The sequence below is a fragment of the Chelonoidis abingdonii genome, chromosome 1 (genome assembly GCF_003597395.2).
Source record: "Chelonoidis abingdonii isolate Lonesome George chromosome 1, CheloAbing_2.0, whole genome shotgun sequence".
Classification (NCBI taxonomy): Eukaryota; Metazoa; Chordata; order Testudines; family Testudinidae; genus Chelonoidis; species Chelonoidis abingdonii.
This window is the reverse complement of record NC_133769.1, coordinates 363,906,770-363,917,970: the sequence shown is the minus strand read 5'-3', so window position 1 is coordinate 363,917,970 and position 11,201 is coordinate 363,906,770. Positions and strand designations below refer to the sequence as shown.

Genomic DNA, 11,201 nt, shown 5'->3' with positions numbered 1-11,201 from the left:
GTAGTGAGCTTGGGGGAGTTTCAGGTAAGCCCCCAAACTTTGGACGCAAAAGTCCAGGTTTGGGACAGGACCAGACTGGTGGACACTAAAGTCCAGGTCTGGGACTGGGAGGCTAGATTACCACAAATAACCTTAACTCTGACCTGTGGAATGTTGGGAAATTTTGTTTTAGGTTGTTTGAGGTCTTTTTTTACATTATTTTTGCTATCTTTAACACTCCAAAATCAAATTTTAAATAAAAGAATTATTGTTAATTGGGCAATATCAGTTAATACTTTAGCAACCAGCAGTTTTTGGATAAACTGTTTATTCCTGCCATTTCTTGCTGTGTTTATAGTCTGTTGGGAAAAGTGTATAACACTCATTTAGGATAATATTGGTGGATATGTAGATGATGTGTACTTTTGGAATTTTGTAAATCTATCAGTTAATGGCCTGGACTGATTGTGGAATTTGGAAGGGAAATAGCAAACCATATGAGCAAGGATATGATAAACTGGGGGGAAGTAAAAATTTCCACTTGTTGGTGACCTGTTATCCACACCTGGTTTGATATATTTTCATCAAACTTGGCAGAAACCTCAGACTAAAACTGGTAATTTTCAGGCCAAACTGATTTGCCAAGCCAAAAAGTGATATGAGATCTAAAACAGGGCTTTAAAATGGAATCTACCCACAACCTGACCTATGGAAAGGAAAGAAAAAAACTCTTGCCTCTCCATAATCAAGCACTTTGAGCTCCGAGAGAGAGGGCTCTATAGAAATGCAGTGTTGTTATTGCGATTAGAAGCACAAGAAAGGAGCTTTGTGCCATAGGAATGTCCTTTGTTCCAACTGCCTGAGGGATAATGCAACTTGCTGACTCAATACAGTATCGTGTATTGAGTCACCAGAACAACAACAAAATGCAAACCAAGGAAAAAAAGAGAGAATATCTCCCTCCTCACCCAAAAGAAAAACAGGCTCATATCTTGTGTAGAGTATATTCCACTGCGCTGGGCTTGTGTATTCATTATGTAGTACTCAGACATATATTCGGTCACATTTTCTGATTCATGTAGCGTCTATTATAATCAAGAGTTCAGGTTCCACATCAACAACAGAAGGAACAGGTCATTCACAAGCTTAACACCTCACTTCAAGCAATAAGCAGCATCTCACTTAGTCACCAAGGTAACAAGCGAGCCAGCCATCAGTCCAGCTGCCTAATCATTGGTGTTCTCTACATTCCCTCACGGAATGGTCTTGTCTTGGGAGACCTGTGAACACCGGAGTTTTGAAGAAGAGACTGTTGCTTTCTCTGTGGATTGTGGGAATAAGACCAAAATGAGTGTCAGGGAACTGAGGTTCAGAACGTTGGCTTGGGTTTGCCTGGGCTCTGTCATCTCTGAAATGAAGGAAGTTTGACATGTGAGGTGCTTTTGAAGTTGCATCTACATAGAACTGTGAAGTTGTATCTTTTGGTCATTATTAGGGGGCTTTTCTCTCTTTCCAAGAAAGGACCCAGACAACTCAGTCTTGCCCGCATTGAATACCTCCACCTCATGGAGTGGGAAGCACATTGGAAAGCTCACGTATGATTAACCCCAAAGGAAGGCAGAGGTTCCAGAGATGGAGGATGTGTTTGGATAATGGAGGCAGCACACAACCACCCTGTTCAGGACACTTTGGTTTAGAAGACCCCAATGAGCTCTGCTCCTCTAGAAGTGGGAGCGCAGGCGACACATAAGACATGGTGAGCAGAAGTCACTCACTGCCAGCTAAACAAATCTGAAGAGCATCCCTATGAATCACCTCGCAGCCAGAGCACACGGTGCAGTCGGGAAGGTCACAACTAGGGCAGGGGCACAGTGAGCCGTAAGAGTGAGGACAGAACCCCAGAACAGACGCATGAAATGGCGAGTTTATTTTTATTACAGCATCCCTTTAAATCAAGCAAGTCTAACAAGGCCACGACACTGAGTGTGAACATGAAAGGCAGCACAGTCCAGTGGGTAGAGCATTGCACTGAGAGTCAGAGCTGGGTGCTAATCACGGTTCTGCCACCAACTCAGCGTGACCTCACCACTGCACGTCTGTGCCTCAGTTTCCCCATTTGTACAGTGAAAGACGAGGATACTTGCCACTTTTTGTAAAGGGCAGTGTAATCGATGGCAAAATGAAGCAGTAGTATCATTTACCAAAGAGCACCAGAATGCTCAGCCCCATATTAGACAGAGCCCCTACCCTAGTGGCACACTACAAAGACAGACAGCATGCACAAATCAGACGCTGTCTGGGAGCCCCAGAGGACAGTTCTCTCAACATGTTAGATGCTGCAGAAGCAAGGGTGTAGAAAGTGCGAGGTGCCCCAGAGGCATTCACTCACCTCTGCATTCGCGGCCAGTCTTTATGTCCCGGCAGTTGAATTTGATGTGGATCCTGCCCTCCAGGTCACGCTGGGTCTCATCCTGGTAATACACAAGGCCACCATCTAGCCACAGAACAAACCAGTTCCTTTTCCAGCGTCGCAAAATGGAACCTGCAATAGCCAGGAGGAAGGGGGGTGAGGGCAAAATCCAGACAGACGTCTGCCATCCACATAGTAGTATGTTCCTCCTGCAGGGCTGCTGATGGGGCAAAGCATCTAACCTCTTGCTCTCACTGCCACACACACTGAAACAAGGAGAGCTTTGCTGACTTCAGCTTCCAGCCACTAGATCTCATTCTGCCTTTGGCTGCTAAATTAAAAAGCCCTTTTAGTTTGGGGTGTTCTTCCCCCCCATGTAGGTTTTGACATACGAAAGGCATGTCTTACTGGAGACACAGACCAGACACCCAGCTTGAGTGGCTGAGTGGGGAGCACAGGTCTTGCTTTAAAGCAGAAAACAACAGCCCAAAGCAAAGGCCAGTCTGATAAACAGAAACATACAGACAGTTGTGAGGAGAACTGCATGGCGAAAGCAGGCTTGGGATCTTAAATTTGTCTCCTACCTGATCCCTTTGGAGGCAACGGGCAGCGTCCCAATAGCAGAGCAGGGATAGTGCTTCTCAGGGTATGTCTACATGGTAGCTGGAGGTGTCATTTCCAGCTCGAGGAGACATACCTGTGCTAGATCTGATCAAGCTACCATGCTAAAAAATGGCAGCATAGCCATGGCAGCACAAGCTGTGGGAGGGGCTAGCCGTCCTAAGTGCGTAACAGCAGATCTCGGACAGGATTACAACGGGGTTGGCCATCCCGCTGCTCACTCTCCATAGCTCTGTTTTATCTGTAGCACACTCAGAGCAAGCACATGCACATCTCCTTGAGCTGGAAAGTACCTGGCCAGCTCAAAGTGTAGGCTTACCTGCAAAGTCACAATTCTGTCCTTGCTTCCCCCTGGCTACATGGGCGAAATCAGATGTCCCAGACCTTTTGATGGCACAACTCACTGCCCCCTTCATTCTGGCTCAGCTCTGCTGGCACGGCATCATGGGCGGAGGGGAGCTTTGGCTTTCCATTTCCCGCCCATCTGAGGAGGAGGGGAGCAGCTGTGTTGCTCTGGCCCCTATATAGGGTCCGGTGCTGTAGAGTAGATAGCTTGCACAGGGAGTAAGTAGGCTCCTTATACTTTCTGCATACAGTCAGATTCACTACCGAGCCTTTTTGTCTTTCTTCCTCATGTCTGATTTACTGAAAGCTCTTTGGCGCACAGCCCTGTTCATCATTGTTTCTCCATGTAAAGCCCCTAGAGTAACTGGGGACACTTGGGGTCTGATTCTCCTCTGCTTTGCCCCTTGGGTAGTGGTTGACACCTGGGAAAAGTGAATGGAAGGTGATGCCAGATCAGAATGGCTGTGTTCCACACCCAGTGAGCCACTGCACAAAGCGTAGAGCAGTGGAGAATCCGGCCCAACAGAGTTCAAATAGGGAAGGCCAAAGAGTTTTAATTAGGGCCCCCAGTGACAGCTTTAAAAATAAAGCAGGCCCCAAATGAGCAATCGCAGCAAACTGGTCACACATTCAGCCCTCAGATACCACGCTGCTGGGCCAGGACTGTTAACCCTTGCCTCACCTGGGTGACGAATTACTTGCCAGAGTAGTCTCACTGACTGACTTGGGTGAAGAATTCCTCACCAAGTGCGAATAAGGGGACAAAATCTGACCCACAGATTGTTACCATGGAAGTGATGTCAACAAAGCCAATAGCTTGTGCCAGCCTTGTGCTGTTGCAGTAATTCCCAGGCCCAGAGCAACTGGAATTGGTGTGACAGGAGCAGAATGGCATACCAGGTATAGCCTTCATGTCATTACCAGGGCACTGCTATTCAGGAAGCATAGCACAGTACTGGAAGTCACATGTCCTGGGTTTTCTCAAACAGAAAGACAGCCTAGATTTGTAAGGCCAGATGGGGCCATCTAGCCTGACTCTTGCATAACACAGACCAGCTACACTCAGTAATTCTTACACTGAGCCCAGTAACTTGTTATTGAACTAGAGCAGCAGTCCCCAACCTTTTTCGTCTGGCGGGCACCAGAAAACAAGCCAGGGAGGACCGTGGCGGTGGACAACCATCCACTGAAATGCCGCCAACAAGTTGATGCTCATCCACCGGCCAGTACACAGGTACACTTAGACACCATGGCGCCTGCGGGCATCGCATTGGGGACCCCTGAACTAGAGCATACACTTTAGTAGATCTCTATCATCAGAGACAGGATTGTCTGCTGTCAGTTTCTTACACACTTTAGGGCAATTCCAAGAGCCCAGTCCCCGATGCAAAAACACTATCCCGCAGCCAGTGGGTTAACATGAAATGTTTAAGCACTTGGGATCCAGGCTGTGCATGCAATAAGCACATCAGCCAGCTACGCAAAGCGTGGGAAGAAAAAAGCTGTTTCCAAATACCCTCAACAACAAGGACACAGCTATGAGAAGCCAGCCCAGTGCTCCCCTCTCTTCCCAAATAAAGAGAGATCTTTTGGGCATGACACAGCTAAATTACAGACTGGACTTACTCTGTCTCCAAAGCCAGCCACTCTTCATCAGCGCCATTGCTTTAAAAGGCCTTTCCAAACCTATCAAGGCAGGAACATCAAAGGCACAGAGTTAAAATAAATAACCACATTGGGGTCTGTCATCACCATCTCAATAAACACAGCAGCTTTTCCCAAAGCTACTCCCTTAACTACTGGGTTTCCCACATGCAGGCTTCCCCTAGCAACTTTTAAAAGAAAGTATTTTGGGTTCTAAATTTAAGAGCTAGTCTGGGTCAAATAGATGCAGTATATAATTATCTGTGTGATATGAATTGAGGAGGGGGAAAAAACTCCAGCTACCTTTCTTTACACTATTAATTATATTGGGATTTAGGGATTAGCAGCCCTCCTGTATACTTAAATGGAGAAATCCAGAATATACCTGCAAACACAGGCAATAACTCCCAAAGGCTTTGGTAACTTTCCACAGTGACTGATTGGCAAAAAACAAACAAGTGTTGCAAATGGATGAAAATTAGTTCTTACTAGAGTTTAAAAAACCCATAAGTGCATACAAATCATAGAAGTGTAGGACTGGAAGGGGGCCTTGAGAGGTCACCTAATCCAGTCCCTTGCACTCATGGCAGGATTATGTAATAACTAGCTAACCCATCCCTGACAGGTGTTTGGAGGTTTTTAAGAACAGGTTAGACAATGACAGAGATTCCACAACCTCCTTAGGCAATTTGTTCCAGAGCTTAACCACCCTGACAAATGCAACAGCCAAACAGTGGGGGTAACAGATAGGAATACAGCCACTTCTTTTAAGTCAAGAGTACCAAGGCACAATACATTTTCAGTCTTTTTGGAGGAGTAAATAAGAGATTTTACTAACTTACATACGTACGTACGTTTATTACATACAACCAGCCAGCCAATCTATGAACACATGAAGTGAGTAGTGTCAGCTATTTCAGTGTTTATGGACAAATACACAGTATTCATAAACTACCCACCAGCTGTATTATACACCTATATTCACACCTGTGCATGAGGGTATCCTCACACAGCCACACAATACTGCCACGCACCTCTCTAAACCATGCCCCTGGCCAGCGCTTGGATGTTGCCTACCTCCCCTCGAGACACATCACCTGTTAACTGTCCTCGCGTGGAAACAGCTCAGGCATCTCTCTTATTTGCAATTTTCACAAGACCACTCGTGTTGACAGCGAGCAGCTGCCGCCGTGGAAATTCACGGGCATCGGAAACTCCTGCGCACAGTCAGTCCGCCAGCGAACCCCTCGCCCCCACCTGCTGTTGCCAAACAAACCCCATGCCAGCCGGGCAAACTTACAGCCAGCACAGCAGCATGGCGCACACGCCCTGACCCCGCAGCACCCAGCTCCGCGCATCCTTTACCTGGGACTATGCAGGACCCCGCCACGCGCCCGCCGCTGCTAGAACCCCTGCCTCTGTGACGCGCGAGCCAGCCGGGTGCCAGGAACGCGCACACACCCACCCTCCCCGCGGGAGTTCGGCTCGCGCAGCACGCTGGGCGTTGTATTTTGCAGCCGGCTGCCTGCCTGGGAAGGGTGAACAGCGCCGGAACTACAGCCCCCAGGATGCAAAGAGGCCGCTCTCGTTCATTCCAGCAGGCTGGGGGGTTTGTTTTGCAGGCTGGCTGTGCCCGGAGCTGGTCCGGCAGAAGGGGAGGCAGGTGCCCCTGTTCAGACAGCCAGAGGCGGGGCTTGCTTGCTTTGGCCCTCTGCAAGCTCTGGTTGGATGGCTTGCAGAGGAACAGGCTTGGCGCAGGGTTGTTCAAAGCCTCCTGTGCAGGGCTGCGTTGGGCATGGCCAGCAGAAGCGGCCGGGCAGCCTCAGCCGGGGACCCTTCTGCGCAGCCTGTGCTATTTTTAGTCGCGCTTCAGCTTAATTAGCAGAGAGGCTGGACTGGTCAGGTGGCCTCGTTCGGCTTAGGAGGCGATCACAGGAAAGAAACAGACACTTGCACGCACAGGGTTTGTCCCTTGCTTAAGGCTTTGGGGGAGACCAGCCGTGACGCCAGGGTGACCCGCTGAATGGAAAGGCACCGCTGCAGCCTAAGCTAGGGCAGTGAGCTCTGTGTGTTGAGACGTAGGATCACTCACTGCCACTGGAGGTGGGAAAGGCCAGGCAGGCCACCATGCCACTAGGATGAACGTGGGGCAGACACACACAGAGCGTCACTCACATCTGGGCAGGATTGTTTCCCACTGTATATTTCCCGGTGCTTTCGTCCGATCTGGCTTTGAATGTCCCAAGTTCTGGGGCTCCCACCACTGGGACAATATCACGCTGCCAAGTAGAATGGGCTGGGACTTGGGAAGAAATCCCTAGCAGGCAGTGCTGAAGATGTGGGACATGTTTAAGAGCAAGCATGCACTGTTCTTAGCTGTGGCTGCCTATTGAGTCTATGGTGTACCTGGGCTGTGTTTGCACATATTACATCCTGTGATGGGGCACCTTAGACAGATCCTGTCCTACCAGTTAACAAGAAGCCTGTCTGCTAATAAAGGCTGAGACCCTACTCCAGGGTCTCAAGTTATTGCTGTCTCAGACAGCTCTGCGCCCTAAGGTGCCAGTAGTTGGTGACCAGGTGCAGAGCTGCAGTGAGCATTTCCGTAGCCCCTCCTGTGACATTCCAATCCACATTCCTTACGAAAATATGCATATGATATGACTTTGACATAAGAGAGATATACATTATGCAAGATGGGTCTTGTGAGATCTCATTGGAAAGGTTATGATTTGCTGAATGCAATTATCCAGTTTGTGTGCCTGTATCATTTCTGTATCTGCAGTTGGAAATATTGACTATGTATCTGTATTTCAACTATGCTACTCTGGGTGATCCCCACTGCTAATACTTCAGGTACAACAATGGAAAAGCCAGATAAGGCAGATAGCCCATCAGCAAGGACAATGGACTGTGAAAAGCTTGGCCCTCCTGTGGACCTTCCATACTGCCACTGACTCATGGACACTGTGTCAGGTGGTCTTGTCACCTGATGCTAAACATTACCTGAGACTTCTTGTAATTTTCCACTGTAAGGATTAAGTTTGGGAAACAAAGGATTCCTGCCTTATGGAAATCCTATTTAAGGGTGGAGAGGAAGGCAAACAGGACTCCTCCTCTTTATGGCCTGTCAGTCCAAAAAGAAAGACTGCTAAAACCACTCGAAGGGAAGGCGGGGGCGGGGGGGGAGTTCATACTGAGACAGGGGTCCAGTCTGAAAAGAAATATAACTGGAACTCTGAACCACAGAAACTTTGACAACTGCCTGCAACAATATCTAGGGTGAGAAATACTATTTGTAACAATTTCTTTAGCGAAACTAGCTTAGTTTAACAGATTTATTTGGGCATAAGCTTATTGGGCATAAGCTTATGCCCAAATAAATCTGTTAGTCTTTAAAATGCCACTGGACTCCCTGTTGTTTTTGTGGATACAGAATAACACGTCTACCCCCTGATACTTAGCTTAGTTTGCATGTTTGATTTCATTTGCTTAGTAATCTGCTTTGTTCTGTTTGTTATCTCTTTTACTGCTTAAAAGCTACGTTTTATAGCTAATAAAATTTGTTTTATTTATTATTAAACCCAGATGCTGTAATTTCTAACTGTGGGGGAAAGAAGTGTGCACACCTCTCTCCACACTGAGGGGGTGGAATTTCATGATATATCTTTGGGTCTGCAGCCCAAGGGAGGTGGACATCTGAGTGCTGGAGCAAGTCCCTTAAACTGAGTCTTCCCAGAGCTGATCTGCAGCTGGGTGTGACCCTGTCTGTGCGTGTGTTAGAGGAGGTTTAAAGAGCCTGGCTCAGCAAGACATAAGAACGGCCCTACTGGGTCAGACCAAGGGTCCATCCAGTCCTGTATCCTGTCTTCCAACAGTGGCCAATGCTAGGTGCCCCAGAGGGAATGAACAGAACAGGTGATCCATCCCCTATCACCCATTCCCAGCTTTTGGCAAACAGAGGCTAGAGACACCATTCTTCCCCATCCTAGCTAATAGCCATTGATGGACCTATCCTCCATGAATTTATCTGGTTCTCTTTTGAACCCTGTTATGGTCTTGGCCTTCACAACATCCTTTGGCAAGGAGTTCCACAGGTAGACTGTGCACTGTGTGAAGAAATACTTCCTTTGGTTTGTTGTAAACCTGCTGCCTATTCATTTCATTTGGTGACCCCTAGTTCTTGTGTTATGAGAAGTAGTAAACAACACTTCCTTATCTACTTTCTCTACACTAGTCATGATTTTATAGACCTCAATCATATCTCTGTTTAGCCGTCTCTTTTCCAAGCTGAAAAGTCCCAGTCTTATTAATCTATCCTCATATGGAACCCATTCCATACCCCTAATCATTTTTGTTACCCTTTTCTGAACCTTTTCCAATTCCAATATATCTTTTTTGAGATGGGGCGACCACATCTGCACACAGTAGTCAAGATGTGTGCATACGATGGATTTATATAGAAGCAACGTGATATTTTCTGTCCTATTATCTATCCCTTTCTTAATTATTCCCAGCATTCTGTTAGCTTTTTGGACTGCCACTGCACATTGAGTGGATGTTTTCAGAGAACTAGCCACAATGACTCCAAGATCTTTCTTAAGTGGTAATAGCTAATTTAGACCCATCATTTTCTATGTATAGTTGGGCTTATGCTTTCCAGTGTGCATTACTTTGCATTTATCAACATTAAATTACGTTAAAAAACAGATTAAAGGGATCCCATGCTGGCAGAACAGGTAGTCTCAGTGGTATCTCAGCACATCAGGTGGCTTCCCAAGGGGTCCAACCATCACACCTCCCATCCGAGGATCTAAAAGCACTCCACAAACTTTGACTGATTCAGCCTCACAGCTTCCCTGCCAGATTAGAGAGGTGTGAGTGACATGCCCCATTTTATACAGGGAGCCAGTGGCAGAATTGGGAATGGAACCTAGGTCTTCTGATGCCTGGTTTTGTGGTCTGCAGCACCCCATTGCCTCCCATTATGCAGCCTACGGAATGTACACTGTTTTATTTACTCTGCCTTTGAGCTGTGTTACTGAGGAGGAGACTTTGAGAAGGAACAGTCCTTCTGTTTGGGAGAAGCCTGGGAAAAGCCTATCAGTAATGTTGAGCCAACAGCTCATGCTGCTGGCATCCTGGCTGTGCATACCATAAAGAAGCACGCAGCGCTGCCAGACTCCTGTGGTCAAGAATGGCTACTGGTATCACTGAATCACAACAGCCACACTGTCCTGTGCCACCTTATAGACTAACAGAAGTACTGGAGCATGAGCTTTCGTGGGTGAATACCCACTTCGTCAGATGCATGCGTAGTCACCCAAGAAAGCTCATGCTCCAATAAGTCTGTTAGTCTATAAGGTGCCACAGGACTCTTTGTCGCTTGTTACAGATCCTGACTAACACGGCTACCCCCCGATACTTGACAGCCACACTGAAGAAAGACAGGGGAAAACGTGGACATGTGCACAGTTAAAAAAGAAACTATTACTTAATTCTGCAGCGGGGCTGGCTTTGAAACTGCCTCCCAGGCATGACCCCTTGCTCAGCTACGTGAGGTGGGTGCCATGTTAAAAGACAAGAGTCAAGGGGGAAAAGAGATGGAGAGCCAGCGAAAGGCCATTCCAATCCAGACAGCAGGGGCAGCAGAGGAGGAGATGCCCAAAGCGTGTCACACTCAGGTGAAGGGATCAGAGAAGAGGCCAGTTGTCGGTGAACGGGGGAAGTGGGAAGACGAGTAGAGAGCGAGAAGGTGTTTGAAAGACTGCAGAAGGTACTAATAGCAAGGTAGCCATAAGCCCTTTGGAGCAGGGACGCCGTCTCACAGATTTGTAGTGTCTAGGACAACAGGCCCCTGGCTGGAACCTCTAGGCGCTGCTGTAATGTTAATAATAAAATTAATGATGTTTCTATTGCAGCAGCGCCTAGAGGCGCCAATGAAAATCGGGGCCCCCTTGTGCTAGGTGCTGTATGCACACAGTGAGAGACAGTCCTGGCCCTGAAGAGACTGCAGTTTAAATAGACCAGAGAGACAAAAGGCAAGAGGGAAAACAGGTGCAGCAAATGGCCCAAGGTTGCCCAGCAGGACAGTGGCAGAGCTGGGAATAGAACTCAAAGTCGCCATGTCCCAGTCCAATGCCCTAATCACCAAAACACACTGCCTTGATATTTGAATTCTGAAATGAATGGGGAACCAGCA

The 11,201-nt window shown here is 47.6% G+C and overlaps 1 protein-coding gene across 3 annotated transcripts in view; it reads right to left on the bottom strand.

Moving 5' to 3' along the window:
• The window catches only part of PLEKHB1 (pleckstrin homology domain containing B1), a 45,017-nt gene extending 38,530 nt beyond the window's left edge, over positions 1 to 6,487 (bottom strand). The window contains exons 1-3 of one of the 3 annotated variants that reach the window (XM_032796410.2): positions 6,365 to 6,487; positions 4,982 to 5,041; positions 2,369 to 2,521 (exon numbers count right to left, since the gene is read on the bottom strand). In XM_032796410.2, coding sequence (XP_032652301.1) covers positions 2,369 to 2,521; positions 4,982 to 5,018 — 190 coding nt within the window. In that variant the 5' untranslated portion in view covers positions 5,019 to 5,041; positions 6,365 to 6,487. The other 2 variants (XM_032796408.2, XM_032796409.2) reach the window with 2 other exon arrangements.
• Between the last annotated feature and the right edge of the window lie 4,714 nt (positions 6,488 to 11,201).